Source organism: Danio rerio, chromosome 12, assembly GCF_049306965.1.
Source record: "Danio rerio strain Tuebingen ecotype United States chromosome 12, GRCz12tu, whole genome shotgun sequence".
NCBI classification, from domain to species: Eukaryota; Metazoa; Chordata; class Actinopteri; order Cypriniformes; family Danionidae; genus Danio; species Danio rerio.
Window position 1 is genome coordinate 28,184,778 of NC_133187.1, and position 24,437 is coordinate 28,209,214.

The 24,437-nt window shown below is 40.5% G+C and overlaps 1 protein-coding gene across 6 annotated transcripts; it reads right to left on the reverse strand.

Moving 5' to 3' along the window:
* Window positions 1-297: 297 nt before the first annotated feature.
* myoz1b (myozenin 1b) lies at window positions 298-24,436 on the reverse strand. Of its 6 annotated transcripts, none has more exons than XM_073917548.1 (7): window positions 24,194-24,436; window positions 23,841-23,898; window positions 18,530-18,626; window positions 4,683-4,855; window positions 2,747-2,831; window positions 2,468-2,642; window positions 298-890 (listed from the first exon to the last, which is right to left on the reverse strand). In XM_073917548.1, exons 3-7 carry the CDS (start codon window positions 18,615-18,617, stop codon window positions 656-658), a joined length of 756 nt encoding a protein of 251 aa, XP_073773649.1. In that variant the 5' UTR covers window positions 18,618-18,626; window positions 23,841-23,898; window positions 24,194-24,436; the 3' UTR covers window positions 298-655.
* Window position 24,437: the final 1 nt, after the last annotated feature.

Below are 24,437 nucleotides of genomic sequence, written 5' to 3' on the forward strand. Positions count from 1 at the left end.
TAATTGTTACCCTTTTTTATAAACTATTAATGAGTAATAGTTCCAAATTATTTATTAATATTAATGTTTACATTAATCTCATTTATTTATTCATCACATAAGCATTTTAATTAATTACATTTGTTAATGTTAACAAAGGTTAATAAATGCAGAGACTAATGATAAGATACGCCATTGTCAAAAACCATTTTACAAATGACTTTGTTTCAATAATGCTAAACAACTGAACTGATATCAAAAACCTTATTAATGCAGTACACAGACAGACGCAATCATTTTATAAGAAACCAGACCATATTTAGTTGATTGACAAATGTTTATTTCAGCGCTAGATCACTGTAGGCTGTTATTTAGTGCATGTATATAATTACCATAAAGATTACTGTAGTTAATTAAGCATCTGGCAAAATAAGAACCAGATCACAGCATGCAGTGATGTGTTTCCATTGTAAAACCCACACAGAACAGTGGAAGAAAGGCAAAGATCTTTCCATTTTCATGCAGAAATATGAATCAGTTTTTGGGTGTGAGAGCATAAGGTCCCTGTTTGCTGGCCTGTATATGTGTGTATACATGTGTACTTGGCATTTATGGCTTAGCATGCATGTTGTTTTGTATTTAAATGTCTGTTTTTCACATCAGGTGGGCTAGTTTCTTAGAGGTCGTCAGTCTCTCCATCAAAGGGGATGTTTTCCATCTCCATGTGGATGTGGCCGTGCTCTTCATTGCACGTCCAGCCGATTGGAGTACGGTTGAAAGAAGGCCTACAGCAAATATTATACTGTGATAGAGACACTGGCTGCGGCTCCTCGTTGGTTTTCTTGATCTCAGGAGGCTCAAAAGTCACAAGACGAGAGGCCTTCTCAAATCCTCCAAAAGGAAGAGCCATTCTTTTGGAGAAAAAAAAGGCGAAGAACAGCGATCAAAAGATATGGCCTCTACACAGGGCTGTTAATTATGACAATACATAACATATTAACAAAATAAAAAGTCTACTGCTATATAACATGGTCTAGCGTCTATTTTACAGTGTAACTAAATACACTGTTTACAGTAAGATTATTTAATAATTTATAAGAGCAATGAGTAGCAATCAAAAGTACAATGTTTACATTTTGCATCTTATTTAGCGATGTATTTTATTTTATGTTGGACCTGTAATCATTAGTTGCGGGGAAAAAAATGTAAAGTTTATTTCCTATTTCTACATTTTAATCAAACATTTGCCTTAAAGTTCTTAATACTGTAAAGTGAGAAACATGAAATATGATCTGTTTGTCTAGATTGATCTAGATTATGCTTATTTTACAAAAATTAAATATGATCATGCCTTGATTTTAATTATTTAATTAGGACAGTAAGGTCTGACTTTGCTAAGACAAAGTCTTGTCACTTTACAGAAATAATGCACAGTATAGAATATAAAAGAATGGTGCAGTGGAAAAATAATTAATATTGTGTATGACTCCCATGAGCTTGGACGACTACATCCAGACATCTCTGCAATGACTCAAATAACTTGAATGGCAAAGAAAGCATTCTTGCAGGACTCCCAGAGTTCATCAAGATTCTTTGGATTCATCTTTAATGCCTCCTCCTTCATCTTACCCCAGACATACTTAATAATGTTCATGTCTGGTGACTGGGCTGGCCAATCCTGGAGCACCTTGACCTTCTTTGCTTTCAGGAACTTTGATGTGGAGGCTGAAGTATCAGAAGAAGCGCTATCCTGCTGAAGAATTTGCCCTCTCCTGTGGTTTGTAATTTAATGGGCAGCACAAATGACTTGATACCTCAGGCTGTGGATGTTGCCATACACTCTGCAGATCTCTCACACACCCCATACTGAATGTAACATCAAATCATGACTCTCCTTCACCAAACTTGACTGATTTCTGTGAGAATCTTGGGTCCATGCGGGTTCCAATAGGTCTTCTGCACTATTTGATATGATTGAGATGCAATTTAACAGATGATTAATCTACCATTGCCACTTTTGCTATCCTGCTGAAGAATCTGCCCTCTTCTGTGGTTTGTAATGTAATGAGCAGCATAAATGTCTTGATATCTCAGGCTGTTGCCATCCACTCTGCAGATCGCTCGCACAACCCCATATTGAATGTATCCCCAAACCATGATTTTCCTTTACCAAACTTGCCAGATTTCTAAGAGAATCTTGTATCCATGCGGGTTCCAATAGGTCTGCTGCAGTATTTGTGATGATTGGGATGCAGTTCAACAGATAATTCATCTGAAATAATTTGCCTTCTGTAACTTTTCCAAATGATCAACTAGAAGTAAAGTTATTATTTGTTGCTCTTACAACTGGGATTGATGACAAGACTTTTGTCAGGTAGTGTATATGAAAACTTACAGTGTGTAATAATGTGATATTTTTGTCATATCGCGTAGTCATAGGTCTGCATAAAATTATTGGTAAAACTAGAACAATTTTTATATACTGTACCTATTGAAGCTCTTGTACTTGGGAAGATCCTTGTAAATTTGAGGCCCTGGCATCTTCAGTTGCATGGTTTCTTTAAGTTCCTGGTCATCTTTCATAGCTCGTTCCCAAGGCGATACATATGTTTTAACATACTCACGTCGTCTCTTTTCCTTCTCTGCAGCAACATCTACTTCCTCTGCCACAAAAAGAACAGAGAAACTAAATTTTGGTTAAGAAATGTAATCCTACTAATGTTAATAATAATAAATGAGAGATGTTACAAACTGAGCTTTACAGTACCACGTGGTGGCTCTGGGTTGGGAGATTGTTCATGTGGAGCAGTCATTTCACATCCCAGAGAGGGAACCAGGTTCTTGAGGTTCAACTTTGAAGACATAAAAAAGATCATTCTGTCATCATTTACTAACCCTTCATTTTTTTCAACCCAGGATCATTCTGAAAATGTACCCCTATATACATTTCTGCCAAGTGCCAAATATGTCCAAGGAGGTATGTTTTTTTTTTTTGGAGTTTTTATTTTCATGAGTCCACCAGAGGCTGATGTGTACACGTTTTGAGATCTCAAATTTCTATTGCAAGTGCCATTTGCGCCTGCTCTTCTTGCATGAATCCACCAGAGGCTGCTGTTGACTGACTGACTGACTGACCAATCGACCAATCCACTTTCTTCCTTTCCTAAACCAACCAATAGTGTTTTCAAAAGCACCGATTGACTGTTCTTCTCCCTGCGTCTCAAGTCTGCCGACGTGCATGGTGAACTACTGGACATGTGAAAGTGGGAAAGCTGTCCATAAAGAAGTAAGCGGAAGCGAAGTACAAGAGCTTCATTTGGTCAGCTGGTAAGCACGAAAAAGAACGTCACACCACCTCGTAGCGTTCATCCTCGCTGCTATACATACTTCTGGCTCCATAACTCTCAACCTCCAAAAACATATATAGGGCTAAATTTTCAGAATTAGCCTATGTTGATTTTTTTTTCTGTTAAACACAAAATAAGTTATTTTGACGAAAGCTGGAAAGTAAGTAGTGAGCAGATTTTCATCTGTGGGTAATCTATCCCTTTAAGATTTTGTAGTGAGAGGATTAGTAAGAATATGGATGCAAATTGTAACTGTTAAAAAGATATGAGAGGCCAAAACTTTGAGCCAAAAGATAGGTTGAAAATAAAATAAACTAAAAATACAAATTTGACTTAACTTGAAAATGTGATTGATGAAGCGTTATATTAGATGTGCAAAACAAATCACAATTATCAAAATAAAAAAACTAGTGGAAACACAAAACCACAAAACACAACAAAAATGACCAAGTCAGAAAACAACTCTTGCATTTACCATTTATACACAGCTGGAAGATCCAACACAGGCTCATTGGAAATGTGTTTCTCACGACTACATTTTTGAGAACCGACAAATATGACTGAAAATACCGTGAACTACATTATCTCGCAGTTTTTGTTTTCAAAAATCCACTTGAAGGGGGTGGCGTGTGCAGTTTTGACAATTTCAAATACGTTACTGGGGGTTACTGGTTTTCTCAAACTAGTGGAAATCCACCAGAGGTCGCTGAATACATGTCTACAAATATCATGTCATCATGCATAACATATAAGCCTGATATCAAATGACCCATTCACTCCTTTCCTAAACCCAACCAATAGTGTTTTCTAAAGCAAACTAGAAAAAAAAAAAGCCATCACAGCTGCATGCTTCTACCACAGCATCACTGTCTTTTTTTGGGTTTTGTTTCTTTGCTAGCCTTTAACCCCAGTCTGATGCCAAGTCTGGTGCTATTCGTGGTGAGCTACCAAGGAAACCAGTCAAAAATCTGTACATATGGAGGTAAGGAGTCAGAGGTACCACCCTGTAGCATTTGTTCTACACATATAATGCAGCAATATGTACCAGTGAGCACATTTCTTAGTTCTCAAAAATGTACACCAGGGCACATTTTCCCAATGATCCTGTGTTGGCAAGAACCCACCAGGTTCCTGTTTGTACTTATTATCTTTATATGATACACCATGCAGGATTTTTCACTTTACAGTATGATAAGCAACCATGCACATTCATTATCCCAAGTTCCATCACAATTATAAAAGCCATCTTTAAAGGTTTTTATCAAGTGTTATATTGTAACTCCCATATGAAGGAATCCACAATAAACCTCAATGTCCTATGAAAGCTACTGCTTTTCTCATGCCTCATTTGCTGACCAGGTTCTCGTCACTGACGATGAATTTCTCCACTCTTTGCTGTCTCATCTTGAACATTTTGGAGCCTTTGTTCTTCATGAGAGACAGCTCCTCCAGCATCACATCTTTAGGAGTCTTGATTTTGGTTCCCAAATCCAGTTCAGAGGCTTCAGCATTCTCATCTTCCTGGTCTGCTGAAGATTAGATAAAAGGGAAATTTTCTTCAGAATGATCACCTAGTTTGAGCCATTACAAAATGTCGTGTGTAGAAATATTTCTCTAAAGGAAGCATGAAAACAAATATGTTTACTTTCAAAATACGGGTCCTATCCATTATAAAGGGCAATAGCGCTGCACTTTTTTAGTTTAATTATACTCCTTAACTTTAATATCAGCCATTAAACCTGGAATCAAGCCATATCCGACACCAACAAGAAGGATGCTGTGCTGAGCAATACTTGCATTACCCTGTAAATCAGATCCCTGGCCAAAGCTTCAGCTGTGTGTGTGTGTGTGTGTGTGTGTGTGTGTGTGTGTGTGTGTGTGTGTGTGTGTGTGTGTGTGTGTGTGTGTGTGTGTGTGTGTGTGTGTGTGTGTGTGTGTGTGTGTGAGTGTGTTTTATAAATTATGGAAAATAAAGAACAAGGCAGAGTGCATGTTTGCAGATATTATATCTTGAAAGATACATATACAAAGCAAAAGCAGGGCTATGCTTAAGCTGACAGTGCTTTCAATCAAACAATTAAAAAAAGCAATATTCAGTAGCTTACATTTTAGACACATTACTAGGAATATTTTCGTTGTGTGTGTGTGTGTGTGTGTGTGTGTGTTTTCACTTAGCTAATTAAAAAAGTTTCAAATAATTAAAACAAAACATTTAAAAAATTAATCAACATGCCTTGGAGGGAACGTTCGAGGTTACAGAAGTAACCCTTCGTTCCCCGAGGAGGGGAACGGAAGTGCCATGAATGGGAGGATTCGGATCAGAAGCCGCTTATCTGGAGAGTATTGAACGGGCCAATGAATGAAATTAATTGGCAGCGTAAGCTTGCGCAGGTGTGCGACATCTGCAATCATCTCAGCATATAAGCACACCTGAAGCCAGCAGACGCCATCCTTTTAAGCTGAAGAGACTTTCAAACAGCTAAGGGACAGTCATTATGGCGACGGAATATGGCACTTCCGTTCCCCTCCTCGGGGAACGAAGGGTTACTTCTGTAACCTCGAACGTTCCCCTTCGGTTGGGGAACTTCAGTGCCATGAATGGGAGAATATGGAAAGCGCCACAATGACTGCACCTTACCAACACCCCCGATGAGGAGATAGTCAAGCAAGCGTGACGCACCCACATCATGGGGGGCGCGGTCCTCCAACGTGTCCCTGGCCCTAATTTATCCTACTTCAACAGAAGTTTTACGGATTTAGATATATTTTTTGGGAAGTCGTGAGCATCTAGATAATTCTAGGAAATACGACAGTACGTTGGGAAGCGTGCAATCCCGATAGGGAGGACGCTGCGGAGGCCATCCGTTACCCAAGGGGGGGATAGATGGCAGAATTTACCTATGGACTAGCCCTAAAAAGGGGGAGTACGCATAGCAAAGAGTGGTTAGCGGAGAGGGAAGACACGGGTCCGCCCAGGGGGGGGACTTAACCGTGGCGGAATAAGCATATGGGATCGCCTAGTGGGGATCACGCATAGCAGGCACCTATACCCAAAACGCGGGCTGACCAGCGGGCAGACCTACAACGTAGTGGGCCAGCAAGTGACTCCTCCGCTGAGTCAGTGCTGGGGGCCACGGAGGAATCTGCAGGGCTCACCTGACGGGGAACTTTACTGACAGATAAAAAAAAAGGCGCACGTACCTCCGTGTTAGGGAGAATGGCGCAGCAAGCGTGTTTCAACACCCTACCGAGTTGTCTCCTCAATCACCAAAGGGTTACCTAATACCCTTGAGGAAACCGGCTCAACACGCAGATTGTAAAACCTTGCAAATGTGTTGGGTGTCGCCCAGCCCGCAGCTCTACAGATGTCTGTTAGAGAGGCGCCGCGTGCACGCGCCCAAGAGGATGCAACGCTCCGAGTGGAGTGTGCACATACTCCCGGGGGACACGGCTGACCTCGACTCAAATAAGCGATTGAAATGGCATCCACAATCCAGTGGGATAATCTTTGTTTCGATACGGCACTTCCCTGCTGCCGACCGCCATAACAGACAAAGAGCTGCTCAGATGATCTAAAATTCTGAGTACGGTCCACATAAATGCGCAGAGCGCGAACTGGACAAAGTAAAGAAAGGGCTGGGTCTGCCTCCTCCGGGGGCAGCGCTTGCAGGTTCACTACCTGATCTCTAAAGGGGGTGGTAGGAACCTTGGGCACATAACCGGGGCGGGGTCTCAGGATAACGTGAGAGTAATCCGGCCCGAATTCCAGGCACGAGTCACTGACCGAAAATGCCTCCAGGTCCCCGACCCTCTTGATGGAGGCCAACGCAACCAGCAGAGCTGTCTTCAGGGACAGAAATCTTAGAGATACTGATTCGAGTGGCTCAAAGGGATCGGATCGCAGACTCGTGAGAACGAGGGCGAGATCCCAAGAGGGCATGAGAGGGGGGCGAGATGGATTAATTCGCCTAGCACCCCTAAGGAACTGGATGACCAGGTTATGCTTTCCCACGGTGCCGCCAGCTACCGTGCTATGATAAGCGGAGATGGCGGCCACGTAAACCTTGAGAGTGGAGGGCGACAGCCTGCTGTCCAACTTCTCTTGAAGGAAAGAGAGCACAACACTAATCTGGCAATTTCGGGGGTCTTCTCTGCGAGAGACGCACCATTCAGTGAATAGACTCCACTTCAGGGCGTAGGCGCGCCTCGTGGAGGGGGCTCTAGCCTGAGTGATGGTATTAACCACCGCAGTCGGTAGGTTACCTAAGTCTTCCTCGCGTCTAGGGACCACACGTGGAGGTTCCAAAGATCGGGGCGAGGGTGCCAGATGGTGCCCTGTCCCTGAGAGAGTAGGTCCTCTCTCAAAGGGATCCGCCAGGGGAGGGCCGTCGCGAGGAGTGAGAGCTCTGATATCCAGGTCCGGTTGGGCCAAAGGGGCGCAACTAGCAGAACCTGTTCCTCGTCCTCCCTGACCTTGCACAGAAACTGCGCGAGCAGGCTCACTTGGGAAAACGCATACTTGCGCATGCCCCGAGGCCAGCTGTGGGCCAGTGCATCCGTGCCGAGAGAGCCCTCGGTCAGGGAAAAAAACAACTGGCAGTGAGCGTTCTCGGGGGAAGCAAACAGATCGATCTGGGCCTCCCCGAATCGCGCCCATATCAGCTGAACAGACTCGGGGTGGAGTCTCCATTCTCCAGGGCGTAACAGCTGTCGTGAGAGCGCATCGGCTGCACGATTGAGCGTGCCTGGGACGTGAATGGCGCGCAGCGATTTCAGCCGCGGGTGACTCCAGAGGAGCAGACGGCGGGCGAGCTGAGACATGCGGCGAGAGCGCATACCCCCCATGCGGTTGATATACGCCGCCGCCGCCGTACTGTCCGTCCTGACCAGCACGTGTTGCCGCTCCAGCACCGGTAAAAAGCGGTGGAGAGCGAGGAACACTGCCAACAGCTCTAGGCGATTGATATGCCAATGCAGCTGGGCACCCTTCCAGAGGCCCGCAGCCGCATGCCCGCGACACACGGCCCCCCAACCCGTGTTGGAAGCGTCTGTTGAAACAACAACATGGCTGGACGCCTGTCCTAGAGGCACACCGGCCTGTAGGAACGAGGGGTCGTTCCAAGGGCTGAGGGCGCGGCGACACAGCGCAGTAACCGAGACCCGGTGTGTGCCCGCGTGCCATGCGCGTCTGGGGACCCGATCGTGAAGCCAGTGCTGAAGTGGTCTCATATGGAGCAACCCGAGCGGCGTGACGGCGGCTGCGGATGCCATATGCCCCAGGAGCCTCTGAAAGAACTTCAGTGGGACCACTAGTTTGCTGTCGAGCTCCCTCAGACAGTTCAGCAACAGGCGAGCGCGTTCCTCGGAGAGGTGCGCTACCATGGTGATCGAGTCCAGCTCCATCCCGAGAAAAGAAATCCTCTGCACGGGGGCGAGTTTGCTCTTTTCTTGGTTGACCTGAAGCCCCAGTAGGCGGAGATGCCGAAGCACCTCGTCCCTGTGCACAATCAATTGCTCCCGCGAGTGGGCTAAAATCAGCCAGTCGTCGAGATAACCGAGTATGCGAATGCCCGCGAGCCGAAGGGGCGCTAGGGCACCCTCCGCGAGTTTGGTGAAGACCCGCGGAGACAGAGAGAGCCCGAAGGGGAGGACCTTGTACTGCCACGCTCGACCCTCGAACGCAAACCGCAGAAATTGGCGGTGACGTGGAAGAATGGAGACATGGAAATACGCGTCCTTCAGGTCTATGGCTGCAAACCAATCCCGAGGACGAACGCATTGGAGAATGCGCCTCTGCGTGAGCATTCTGAACGGCAGCTTGTGCAGACAGCGGTTCAAAACGCGCAGATCTAGGATTGGCCGTGACCCACCGCTCTTTTTGGGTACGATGAAGTATGGGCTGTAAAACCCACTCTCCATCTCGGCTGGAGGAACCGGCTCGATTGCACCCTTCGCCAGGAGGGCAGCAATCTCCTCTCGCAAGACAGGGGCGGACAGGGGGTTGACCCTGGAGAAATACACGCCCGTAAACTTGGGGGGCCGTTTCGCGAACTGAATCGCGTAACCGAGTCTGATTGTGCGTATGAGCCACCGCGAGGGGCTGGCCCGCGCTAACCAGGCAGGCAGAGCCCTCGCTAATGGAGTCATCGCTACAATCGCTGACGTACCAGCGGTGGGGCAGCGCGGAGTGGGTGTGCTGATCCGGGAAGCACGAGGGTCCCGCGGAAAAGCTGGAGGAGAGCGATTCGCTCTGGCTCCGCACCCTGACTCCGGAGAGGGGGCTGGAGGGCTGAGGGAAGGGAGACCGTCCCCCCAGCGCTCGTGAGCCACTGGCGAAGCACGTAGAGTCTGCGAGCCGGAAGGCAGCGCGTCCCGGACTGGCAGAACTCGTGCAGTCACATCCGGGGAAGGGAAAAAGTGCTCTTTTACTGATGTTTTGGTGGCACTGAAAAGTACCGTTGTTATCGGGGCCCCGCCCTCCAGCGGGGAAAGAGCAAGTTTCCTCTTCTCCGGACGGCCTGTCTCAGGGACGCTTCGCGGTCCGTTTACCGGACTTAACGGCGCCCTGGGCAGGAGGGGCTGCCTGCTTTCGAGGTGAACGCCGCGCCCGCTTGGCCGGAGGCGCAGGCGGGGGCGGGGCAGCACTCGTTGGCGGGCGCCCTCGGCGAGGAACAGCGGAGGTGGATGGCTCGGCGGGCGGAGCGGGCTTACGGCCACGCCGATAGATGACATTGCCCATCGCATCCGACTGCTCTTTCACCGCCTTGAATTCCTGGGTGAATTCACCGACGGTGTCGCCAAACAGGCCAGCCTGGGATATGGGCGAGTCAAGAAAGCGAACTTTGTCAACGTCGCGCATATCGGCCAGGTTTAGCCAGAGGTGGCGTTCCTGAACCACAAGTGTGGACATCGTCCTCCCCAGCGCACACGCGGCGGACTTAGTAGTCCGAAGAGCATAGTCGGTCGCGGTGCGCAGCTCATGTAATAAGCTTGGGTTGGACCCGCCCTCGTGCAGCTCGGCCAGCGCCTGCGCTTGGTAGCGCTGGTAGGTGGCCATCGCGTGCAAAGCAGAAGCAGCCTGGCCCGCAGCCTTATAAGCTCTGGCTCCGAGGGAGGCAGACAACCTACAGGCTTTGGACGGGAGGCGGGGCAAACCCCGCCACGTAGAGGCGCCGCGCGGACAAAGATTGACCGCGATAGCGCGCTCCACTGACGGGATCGCCTCATACCCCCTGGCAGCTCCGCCGTCAAGGGCGGTGAGGGCGGAGGCACTCGCAGCACGGGCAGAGAAAGGTGCCCTCCAGGACTGCGTGAGCCTACTGTGCACTTCCGGGAAGAAGGGGACGAGAGGCTTCGAAGGCTTCGCCTTCTGGTCCTCTACGTAGCACCCATCTAGTCGGTCCGGCCGCGGAGCTGGGGGATAAACCATCTCCAACCCCACGGCCGAAGCAGCCCGGGAAAGCACGGCTAACATGTCCGCTTCAGGATCCGATTTGACAGCGCTCACCTGCCCGGAGGGGGCGAGCGGGTCCGGATCTTCGTCGGACAGTGAAAGCCCACCCTCCGATGCCGCGGAGGACATCTGATCTCCGGTGTCAGCGAGTGTGAGAGCTACCATCTGGTTAGACGGATCACTCTCACCACCCGAAGCTTGGATGGAGCGCCGTGAGGAGCGAGAGGTCCGCGAGCCCGTGGGCGGCGGATTAGCTCCCGCTGAAACCCTCAGATCTGCCTGAGCGCCCGCTGCTTTTTTAGAACAGGAGGCAACTGGGGTGGCTCGCTCTCTTGCGAAAGTTAGCCGCGATCTTAGCTGTGCAACGGTCATGGCATCGCAATGACGACATGAACCGCCCGCGAGCACCGCATTAACATGCTGGACCCCCAAACATGCAATGCAGTGATCGTGTCCATCATCCGGAGCCAGGAAACCCCCGCATCCAGAAACGCACAGTCGGAGCGCCATCCTGAAAAGGACGTGCTGCACGACTGTGTTGCTCTTTTAGGAAAGTTGCAACTATACGCACCGCTCTGGAGGACCGGACCCAAAGAACCGCAGGCAAGGGAGTAACCCAGCTCGACCGTCTGCCACCGCGAAGACCCACTCTGGACCGGGAGACACACTCGTTCGCTCTGAAGTGCTGATCAGCAAGAGGAACCCTCATCGACTCACTCAGAAAGGATCTGAAGCGAAAAGGATGGCGTCTGCTGGCTTCAGGTGTGCTTATATGCTGAGATGATTGCAGATGTCGCACACCTGCGCAAGCTTACGCTGCCAATTAATTTCATTCATTGGCCCGTTCAATACTCTCCAGATAAGCGGCTTCTGATCCGAATCCTCCCATTCATGGCACTGAAGTTCCCCAACCGAAGGGGAACTCCCAATAGTGGCTGTTTGTTCCCAAATAATTCAGTGTTTTAGAACAATTTGTTAAATGAATACTAATAACCTACTCTTAAGAGCCAGTGGCTTTGACTAAAATTGCATAATGAATACAAAAGTACTTTTGAATAAGTAACTTTGAAAAGTATGTTTTATGAAAGAGTGTGGTATATGAATATGTTATTATGGTATGTTGTTATTCAAAAATATTTTCTGTTTGAATTGCATGATGGGATCTATCAAATGACAAAAAATGCATGTGAATCACAGCTATGGATAATTGTTAATCAACAGATATTTTCATACAGTGTACTGTACAACCACTATATTTTAATGTGACCTGCAGCATTAATTCTGTATTAGTTGCCTGCTGCTTTATGAATACTGTGCAATAATCAATTCAAAATATTCTTGCTACTGTTTTCACCACAGTATGAATGTAGGCATATGCAGATGCAAGACTTTCTTATGAATTAATGTTTTTCAAAGAATCAGTTGAATGGATGCTTTAATGACTCAGTCGTGCATGCATCTGAAATCACTCACATACACTGCTTTTAACTCAAACCTTAACAATTTTTATTCATTTATATGTATTGTTCGTTAGGAATAAGAGATGAAGATAGACTTTAATATATGTTAAATTATTTTTCAGTTACAATAATTCTCCTCTGTGAAAGTCTTGCTTCTTTAGAGAAAAGTATTTTTTACTTTTTCTACCTAAAAGGTTTTGTGTTTGTTGACACACACACACACACACACACACACACACACACACACACACACACACTATTATAATGTTAGTTTCATTATAGCCATTAAGTTCTTATATCTATCTTTTTTGTGTAAGAATAAAGTGCATTTATAATGCAATGCCAATTGTCTATGCTTTTACCACTGAATATAATACTATAAAGTAGGATTAATTCCTTTTCATTCTGTGATGTCAAACAGTGCCTGGTCACATTTTTTTTAATACATTTGAATGATGTTATGAAGTGAATATGGAATGAAAGAATGTCAGTAAATCTCTGTTTGTATTTAAGCTATGTGGCGTTAGATAAATTATTTCTGAAATATAAAAAATGCATTGCTATTCACTCCTGAATTATTCTGAGCAGATGTTGCTACAAACTGCCATACTCTTCTTGCAGCCAATTTCTTAAAGATAACACTTGTACTTAAAATAAATATTATTAAAGTTATGAAACGCTAAAGCAAATTATAAGAGCGTTCAGCCAGATCTCACATTTAGTCCGATTTGTTTCTAATTTGTACAAGTTCAGTTATGCAAAAATGTTTTTAAAAGAAGGCGTGGCACCCGACCCCACCTCTAAACCCAACTGTCATTGGCAACCCAGGCTCATTCTGAAAATGTACCCCTAAATACATTTCTGGAGAGTGCCAAATATGTCCTAGGAGCTACATTTTTTTTTTTTTTTTTTTTTTTAGTTTTTGTTTTCATGAATCCACCAGAAGCTGCTGTGTATGTTTTTTGAGATTTCTTTCTCAAGTGCCATTTGTGCCTCCTGTTTCATGTAAAATCAACTGGGGCCACTGTCGACTGACTGACTGAATGACTGACTGACTGATCGACTGACCCACTCTCCTCCTTCCCTAAACCCAACCAATAGTGTATTCAAAAGTACGATTGACCAGCACCCATCCTCTTCTCTTAACCCAACCTCAATGTTTTTAAAAGCAATCCAGAAAAAGAAAAGCCCTTGGGGCAGCCTGATTTTTACCAAGTTTTCAGATTTTACCATTTTCTCACCCTGTTATTTAATTGTTTGTTTCATTTTTTGGCTTCTATTTTTGTTTTATTTGCTTTCTAGAACAGTTCTTTGCCAGACTCGAACCCTGTCGTCATAGTCAACTTCTATCTGCGTCTTAAGTCCACCTACGTACTTGGCGAGCTGACTACACAACTTTGTAACAGCGGGAAAGCCGTCCACACAGAGGTAAACGGTCAGCTGGTAAGTACGAAAAGGAACAAAAAAGGAAATAACATTCATTTTAAAGATGAAATGTAGCCAATAGCACTTCTGGCTACATAACTCACGATCTCCAGAAATGTATATAGGGCTACATTTTCAGAATGAGCCTATGTTGAAAAAACTTGCATGAGTCGCCAAACACATAAGCGCTTTTCCTGGTGAACGTTTGTGTGTACAGCTAAAATCTACCCTAGACCACTATTTGTTGTTGAAACCCAAGTTCTGAATCAATTCAAAAGAGAATGGTGATGCATTTTTAAAATATCAGAATCAAGAGATGAGATATTGCCCATCCCCACTCTTTACAACATGCAAAAAACCCAACAAGTGAACAAATGGTAAAAAATGTATGCACAAACTGGAACTAAGTGTTTGTAATCAGTTTTAATAAAGCTTAAATTGCCCAGTATATTTGTCCCAATGTGTGCATGCGTGACAATCTGCTGAAACAGACTGAAGTTAAATAATTTGAAGCAGCTAGTAATCTCTGCTGAGCAGTCCTTCTTATTGGCAATAATTCTGCTGTTAATTTATTTGGCGCTGAAACGCGAGCTGCAAGAATGTTGTCCTGTAAACAAACTGCCCATGATGAGCACACTGCCAAGCGGATGAAGAGGGAGAATCTAGTACACTAAACAACCTTCACACACACACACAGCACCTAATAACTGAACTGCTCATTAGAGGAAAGCTGTGAAGTCACACAGTTTGACAATGTCTTTGAGATTTAGCTCTGTTTAGCGGAATAATTGGCCAGCTACAAACAGCACTGGCTAACCACTCATTAGACAGGCATTTTTAGTGTGTTTTTATATCAAAGCTAAGATGAGTAATTGCACTGGGGGAATTGATAACCCATGTCTTCAGCACAAGAAAGAACATTCTAGTGTGCTGATTTAGTTCAAACGTGACATTTTCACTGAACCTAATGATAGTGCATTAAAGCCAATTCAAACTGTTTCTATTCTTAGAAACTGAGACACAGCTACTTGTTGTTTGCTATACAGTAGTTGTTATGGGCTTATTACAAATGTGTGTTATACTTTTTGTGGCTCTGCTTTAACACCTTTTAACACTGATTTTTAACAATGATGTGTTCATCTTTAAAGACAGACCTGTTGTGTGAGTGTGTATAAATTGTATATCATAATTCTGGATATCGATAAGTTAACGGTTTGCATCAATTCAACTTATTTACTTATTTAATTCAATCATGTTTAATAGAGAGTCGCATCAAGCAAATATAGCCATCAGCTCTATGAAGCATCGCAAATAATGTAATTCAGTTGATCTTTCTTTACACTTTAAAAATACAGGTATAAAAAATATACATATAAAATAAAACTTAACACAATAATTCATTAGGAACAATCACACTACCTGACAAAACTCTTGTTGTAAGAAAAACAAATAATAACTTGACTTCAATTAATCATTTGGAAAAGTGGCAAAGGTAGATTAATCATCTGTTAAATTAATCATCTCAATCATATCAAATAGTGCAGAAGACCTATTGGAACTCGCATGGACCCAAGATTCTCAGAGAAATCAGTCAAGTTTGGTGAAGAAGAGTCATGATTTGATGTTACATTCAGTATGGGTGTGCGAGAGATCTGCAGAGTGAATATCAACATCAACAGCCTGAGCTATCAAGACATTTGTGCTGCCCATTACATTACAAACCACAGGAGAGGGCAGATTCTCCAGCAGGATATCGCTCCTTCTTATACTTCAGCCTCCACATCAAAATTCCTGAAAGCAAAGAAGGTCAAGGTGCTCCAAGATTGGCCAGCCCAGTCACCAGGTATGAACATTATTGAGCATATCTGGGGTAAGATGAAGGAGGAATTGAAGATGAATCCAAGAATCTTGATGAACTCTGGGAGTCCTGCAAAAATGCTTTCTTTGCCATTCCAGATGACTCAATTAGTAAGTTATTTGAGTCATTGCAGAGATGTGTGGATGCAGTAGTCCAAGCTCATGGGAGTCATACACAATATTAACTCTTTTTCCACTGCATCATGACTTTATGTTCTATACTGTACATTATTTCTATTAAGTGACGCAACTTTTGTCAAAACAAAGTCCGACCTTACTGTCTAAATTAAATAATTAAATATCAAGGCATGAACATATTGTCACGTTCGGTGAGGGGAAAAAGGAGCGAGGACTCAGATGCAGCAATAATGGGTTTTTTATTAATAATAAAATGAAAACAAAAAGGCAAAACAAACAACCCCGAGGGGGTAAAACTCTAATGAAACAAATAAAAGAACAAACAAACTTGACTGACTGGACAAGACAGGGCTGGACACAACAGGACAGGAAACTTTCGACGACGAACTGACAAAGGACTGAAAACATGAGGGAGATTATAAAGCAAAAAGTAAATTGACACACAGGTGAACACAATTAACTAATAATGGGTTGACAAGGAGGGTGGGACTAGACAATAGACGGGAGAGCGCATGACACAGAAAGACAATACAAGCCATGCGCTCACATAACACAACACTGAAGCACACGACAAAAGCACGTGACCACAATGTAAACACCGAGCCACGTGCTTTGACAAAAGACGCAAGACACGAGCACCCGATGAATGAAAGCAATCACCGTGAGCTCACACACGCAGCGTGCATGCTTCATCCCAGCGCCGACCAAAACCGAAACCAAAAAGACTGAGACGCTGGGAATGAAACACCACGCTGCTGACAGACGAAAACACAAACACGAGTACAAGAGCGCACGCGTCTGAGGGACGCAGAGCGCGCGCGGCCACATCATGTGGCAGCGCGCACACTCTGCGTACACCCACGACGGCGCGCGCGCACACAGAGACAGAAACAGGACCAGACATTGAGTAGTGTCAGAGCTCTGCCACCAAAACAAGAATTTACAAGACCAAAGTGGCAGAACCCTGACACATATTTTATTTTGCTAAAATAAACATAATCTAGAGGCCTTTGCCTTTCATATTAGCCACTTCTGATATCAAATGATCAACTAGAAGTCAAGTTATTATTAGTTTTTTCTAAAACTAGGATAGACAACAAGATTTGTCAGGTTGTGTACATTGTAGAAAACAATTAGTTGACTTCTTTACCTAAAAAAAAAAAGAGTAAAACCGTCGCCTTATTAATTATTAAGTAAATTAATCATGTGCATAATGATAAAAATTAAATCAGCTTAAAAGTTACAACACATTTACTCACTTTTAGTCTTTTTTTTCAAGTAACTAATTGCTTTTTACACTGCAGTTTGAATCAATTGGTAAAATTTGTTTTATTCTAAAAGGTCTTATAAGATTTCTACAAGATTTCAAATGAAGCATTTGTCTTTTCCAGCATTTTTTGGGATTTAAAATCAAGGTTATTTCACCAAATATGGATTTATACCTAAATATTTCGTAACTAAAGTGTTTTTTGTTCTTTGTTTGTTGTTATTTTATTTTTTAAATATTAAAATGACAGCATAAGGGTGGCACGATGGCTCAGTGGTTAGCTCTGTCATCTCAAAGCAAGAAAGTTGCTGGTTCGAGTCCCAGCTGGGCCAGATATTATTTCTGTATGGAGTTTGCATCTTCTCCCCGTGTTCGCGTGGGTTTCCTCTGGTTTTCCCCACAGTCCAAAGACATGCACAGTTGAATAGGGTACACAAAATAGGCTGTAGTGTACGAGTGTACAGTTGAAGTCAGAATTATTAGCCCCCCTGAATTATTGGGCCCCCTGTTAATTTTTTTCCCCAATTTCTGTTTAACAGAGGGAAGATTGTTTCAGCACATTTCTAAGAATAATAACTCATTTCTAATAACTGATTTATTTTATCTTTGCCATGATGACAGTAAATAATATTTTACTAGATATTTTTCAAGACACTTCTATACAGCTTAAAGTGACATTCAAAGGCTTAACTGGGTTAATAAGGTGAACTAGGCAGGTTAGGGTAATAAGGCCTTATTGTATAACAGTGATTTGTTCTGTAGATTATCGAAAAAAAATTAGCTTAAAGGGGCTAATAATTTTGTCCCAAAAATGTTTATAAAAAAATTAATAACTGCCTTCATCGTAGCCGAAATAAAACAAATAAGACTTTCTCTAGAAGAAAAAATATTATCAGACATACTGTGAAAAATTCCTTGCTCTGTTAAAAATCATTTGGGAAATATTTAAAAGAGGGAAAAAAAATCAAAAAGGGGCTAATAATTCTGACTTCAACTGTAAATGTGAGAGTGTATGAGTGTTTCACAGTTCTGGGTTGTGGCTGGAAAGGAGCTGTGTAAAACATAGTTGGCAGTTCATTCCGATGAAGCGACCCTTGATAAATAAGGAACTAAGCTGGAGGAAAATTAATGAATGAAAATTACAAAATTTTGAAGAAATATCATAAGAAAATGTTTTTTATTTAGAATTTTTTTCTAACAAATACATTTATACATACATTTTCCTAAACATCTTAGCTTGTTGTGATGTTCACCTCACAACTGTGTTTGGTTTGATTTATGGCTTGAAACACTTCAATAAAATACAGATGCCCAGAAAAAATAATTAGAATTCGTACAGGGCTGCAGAAAAAGTGGCACTAATGCGCTCTATAAATTAACTGTTCTTCAGTGGGGATTTGAACCTCGAGATATTTACCAAGAGCCTGGGGGTTGTTTGGTATTTCTGGCTCTGGCTCTTAATGTTGACACTGGACACCAAGAAGGACTTTAGTAATTAAGTGTGACATTTACAACACTCATTTGCTCTTCACAGCATATCACAAGTGAGTAGCAATGTTGTTATCATGTTGTGAGTATTTGTGTGTGTGTGGATGCCACTGACCATGTTGTGAGATGTTTGAGAAGTCTGTGATGATTTTCGAAGGATTCTTCCTCTTGTTGGTTGGATCAGGTGTTCCAGTGACAGGCATCACTGCAGTCTGAGCAAACAAATTAAATATGAAAACATTTGAAGTGGAAGATGATGGGCAAACATTATTTATTGGCATGCATTATCTGAAAGAATATTATAGGAATTAAACCGGAGATTGAAAGGTAAAACTATCTTTTTTTTAATAAATATAACTCGAGTTATAATTTATTCTAAAAATGCTGGGTTCCAAACAGTTCCTTCTTGTCATCCCAAAGCAAATCCATTAGGTTAACTTAATTGTTTTAACAAATTTAAGTAGATTTAACATAAAACAATTAAGTTGTTCCAAAATAAAACTCAGAATTGCACTGTAAAAATGCAGGGTTTCACACAATTCATTCATGTTGTCCCAACATAAATTGATTGAGTTAACCTAACACTTTTAACAAATTTTTGGATTGAACATTACAAATTAGGTTGTCCTAATAAAATCTCAAGAATTGTGCTGTTTCAGCTTATTTTAAATAAGTAGTTTAAACAAGCAGCAAAAATATTTTTTTGAGCTTAAGTATTTTACTAAATTACTTTAAATTTACTGAAATGCTTAACATATCAACAAAATGATTAATGTTTATCATAAACATACATGCTTTTTATTCTGAAATAAAATGAATTCTGTGGCCAGGAGGAATTTTAAAGTTTGAAAAGATACAAATTACCACAACTCCTCCATTTTCACAGATTAAATGTTTATATTACATGTTGCATTTATTTATTTAAATTTTTATTGTACAATTTAATTTTGCATAATTATATGCTATTATCCCTAAATCTATACATTTTGATAAATAATATTACTGTACTTGAAGTGCTTTAAACCTGTAATTTTACACATATTATTGTCTGTTGTTCAAACATTAATTTGATATTATAAAATTGGTTGATGTCCTGTGATTTTTACTTGCTCCAAAAGTGTGTCAAATACAGTAAACAGAATCAAACAATAAAAATGTAAATAAATAAATGCATTTATTGGTTATGTTCTATTCTTGATGATTTATTTTATTTCATTTATATTTTTGAATTTTTATGTACAGTTGCAATCAGAATTATTAGCCCCCCCTTTTTTCTTTGAAATATTTCCCAAATTATGTTTAACAGAGCAAGGAAATTTTCACCGTATGTCTGATAATATTTTTTTCTTCTGGTGAAAGTCTTAATTGTTTTATTTCAACTAGAATAAAAGCAGTTAAAAAATTTAAAAAAAACATTTTAAGGTCAAAATTATTATCCTCTTTAGGCTATTTTTTTTTTGGATAGTCTACAGAACAAACCATCGTTAAACAATAACTTGCCTAATTACCCTAACCTGCCTAGTTAACCTAATTAACCTAGTTAAGCCTTTAAATGTCACTTTAATCTGTATAGAAGTGTCCTGAAAAATATCTAGTCAAATATTATTTTCTGTCATCTTGGCAAAGATAAAATAAATCAGTTATTAGAAATGAGTTATTAAAACTATTATGTTTAGAAATATGTTGGAAAAAATAAATCTTCTCTCCGTTAAACAAAAATTGGGAAAAAATAAAAGGGGGGCAAATAATTCAGGGGGGCTAATACTTCTGATTGCAACTGTAAATAGATACATAATCATTTTTAAATGATTTATTTTATTTCATTTATTTATTTACATTTTTATTGTACACTTTCATTTCTGTTTTTTGTATTTGACACACTTTTAGAGCAAGTAAAAATCATAGGACATCAACAACAGCAGTCATTTTTCTAGTTGTGTTCTATTCTTGAGGATTTTATAATGTCATACAATGTTTAAACAACATACAATAATAGGTGTCCTAATTACAGGATTTAAAGCACTTCAAGTACAGCAATATTATTTATCAAAATTTACTTACCAAAAGTTTTGCACATAATTATGCAAAATTTACTGTCATTACTATATATTGAGCAAATTTAAGGTGTAACAAGGATAAAAAGTGTAACCACATAAATATAATGTACAGTAATTTAAAATATGGTCAATTAGTAAGACTTTAAGCTGATCAGCAACACCGGTCTCTTGTTGCGAAGAGGGATATTTTTGTTTTAGCACACTAAATAAATACACCATGGGTATCTAGTCAGCAAATTCCTTAAATGTCCTCCTGAACCCTTGCAATGGCAAGCTGGAGGATCCCGAACACCATATTCAAGACATATTTTAGGAGCTGATAAAAAAAACATTTCTGCATTTCAACTTGCCAAAAAACTAAAGTAAATAAATAATAATTCAAACAGTTCAGCATAAACTTCACCATTAAATTATTAACCAAGTATTTATTTAAATACAAGAGCCCTGGAGTGCTATGTATTTGTATTTGTGTGTTTATGCATAATTAATTTAAGATGTGAAGGAGATCCAGTGTGCTCCACGTTTATTAGATCTGTATATGATTTATGATATGCAGAAGGAGGCAGCTCTCTCCAAGAACCACATATATTTTTACCATTTGCAAACAATAATAAATCATCTTGACATACTCCTAACATCTCGGCACCAGCGTGTCCAGATTAAGTGCTCATTATAACATTTGATCACCTGCATTTCTCCCTGTGCAATATGAACATAATGACTCCTCTTACCTGAAAACTAAGACCAGTGTTTCACAAAGCAAATCAAATCACAGTTTGAGCTCCCCAAGAGGACTGTTTTTTAGGTTAATCCAGTTGTTTCAAGTTGGCCAGGGTTACTGCACTCTTCTACATCCCAAGAAGAGTGAAATCTCAGGAGCGTTTAGAATGGGAGGTCTTGAGGAGCGGGGTGGGGGTTTGGTTCAGTGCTTTACAGACACACCGAGCTGATGGATACTTTTCTTGCAGATACTTTTAGGTCTAAATTTAGAGCAACGAAGAGCAAAAGGTTTTCAGGGAGGACCTGAAAAAGGTTAACTGTGTCCCACTTCTGATTTCAGTCTCTTACCTTCACTTACCCTCTGTGTTTCTTAAACATTTAAACTTTTCTGCATGTTGGTAGTATTTTAATTGAATATTTAATTAGGATGCCAACTTCTATATGGTCTATATTTTTAAAACAGTCACAATTTCAAGCAAATAGACTGAAATAGATTCATTGGATTTACTAAATTTGTTTAAGGTAGGTGGTTGCAAGTTATTTATATGCGCTGAATTTAAACAAACAAATTAAGTTGAACAAAACCACATTTATTTTGTTTGTTTAAATTCAGCTCATGTAAATTGTTTGCAACCACTTACAATGTAAAGAATGCAGGGCTCCACGTAATTCAATCATGTTGACCCAACACAAATCAATTAGGTTAACTTAACACTTTTAACAAATTCATGTTGATTGAACATAAAAAAATTAAGTTGTCCCAATGAAATTCTGTTGAAGAATTGTGTTGTTTCAGATCATTTTAATTAAGTAGTTTAAACATGCAAAAATATGTGTTTTTTTTCACTGTACCTTAAAAAAAGTAAATCCAATTAATATTTTTTCAGTTTCCTTTAAAAAGACTGTTTTTACAGTCTGAAATATTGTAATTGTTGTTTATCCTTTTTATCTCTCTTTTTTAAGCTGCTTCTGTAAAGACAAATAAAGATGACATGACTTGACATTTTGGGAGAATTATTGGCTAATTTGTATGATGTATTTCATTTATTTTCATTCTGTTTTGGGTATGTGTTTTATTAAAATTTAGCACAAAAACAATTTAATTATGTTTTCCTGTGTTTTTATTATATTATGTTATAAATTCAGTTTATTAGTAATTAAATTCATTAAGGTTCATTAAATTAGTAGTGAATTCATTAAAGTTTTTTTGTAAGTTTAATGGTTGTGTTAGGGCTGGGCAAAAGTGCTAACAAAAATTATCATTATATCATGTTTCATTTCACTCGATATTGATAATTATTGAATATTTTTTAGCAATACATTTAGGAATATTAGGCTTTTTTATTTTATTTTTTAACCACTTTATTTTATTTTAACAACATTACTATGGCAAATAGTTTTAATAGACAAAAGCAGAAAAATGTATATAAAATATCTGATCTCTTTATAATAAAACAAACAGAAGAGTTAAAGAGAATCTTAAACGTGATAAATAAAACGTTACAAAGTGTGTGCAATGGTAAAGGTAGATCAACATCTGTAAGGTGTCAGTAATAGAGATGCAGTAAACCTTAAACTCTGTAAACAACACTAATTATGATAATAATAATAATATGATAATTAACTCTGAGCTTACAAGTAAAGTAACCAGTCATCATTATTCAAATACATGTAGAACGTTACAAACTGTGAAGTTGAATGACTACATTACCCACTGTGCTAAAAATCTTTCAGATAAGGAGCTAGTGGCTGGGATGTACAAGAAAAGAAACCAAAAAGCCACCTTAAGCTTATTGGCATTGCTTCCAAGGCGCGTGCTCAGAAGCCACATTTTAATAAAACTATATAGCTTCATATCGAAACCACATACCAAACGTTTTTTATCATCGATATTGACAACGGTGTTTGTTCAATAAATACCTATTTTATTACCCAACCCTAGGTTGTTTGCACTTTTTTTTTCCATTCCACTGTAGCAAATTATTTATTATTACTGAAATTATTGTAATGTTAAAAGTGAAGAGCTGTAAAAAAAAAAAAAAAGTTGTGTAAATAAATAAATAAATATGTGTGTGTATATATATATATATATATATATATATATATATATATATATATATATATATATATATATATATATATTTATTTATTTACACAACTTTTTTATATGTATAGTTTTTGGTAATGGAACAAATTCGCAAATGACCCAAACAGTTAAAAACAAAACAATTAAACAATTAAAAAGATACACAAATCAGTCACACCCCCCCTAAAATATTGTATGTTCATTTATCCATCTATGAATCCAGTCTCCTAATCAGTAAGTATAGTATATCAGCTACACTGGTTGTTTATTATTAACAGGAAATTGATAATATTGATAATAGTTTTGCTTATGAATATTTATTTATTTATTTATTTAGTGATCATGGTTGTAACTCTGAGAAACAATGGCAGACCTCCACAAAAAATACTGGCCCTGAAGAGGAGTCGAGTGTTTACAGCTGCACTTCAGCAGTCTCGACAGTAATTATGAGTTGTAGTCTTTCATATACAGTCTGTTCACCGTCAAATTTGTCTTTCAAATAAAAGCATGTCAAGAAAACCTGCTGGGTACAAATTAAGTGCAATAATGAAGCTTGTTTTTACCTGGCCTCAAACAGGAGAGATGAGCGCCTGTAGTACCAACCATCACGAGCAGGGGCGTCTGACAGAAACAGAATGTGGCTCGTCATGACGGATACACACAGTTTGGCTAAAGTTAGCGCCTGATATTTTGTGAAATATGATCATGCGGTATGGTAGAGCAGAGGGGTCCGAAGGCAGTTTTACTGAGCGAGGGTAAGATTACAGATCTGCTAAGCCGTGCACAGTTGTTTACAGAACTACAACAAAAGTGTGCATTTATCTATGTTTTGAACACGACCATTACTTGACAAATATTCTTAACGTTTGGATTTTTTTTCTATTTATTACATTATAAACCTAAGAATATTACTTACTATGAGCTGAGCTGGGTATCCGAGGTAAAACTTTAAAAGAGCTGTCTGTCATTGTGTAAACACAAAATACTTGTTCAATTTCGCACAACAGCGCCACTCAGGGGTCTGTTATGATTACTGAATATTGTACCCTCAACATTTCAGATAAATTTGTGGGATTATAAATTATATTATTTACTATGTGCTTCAATGTGGGCATAGCACTTACACGCAATTATTTACAGTACATCCTTGTAAGACGATA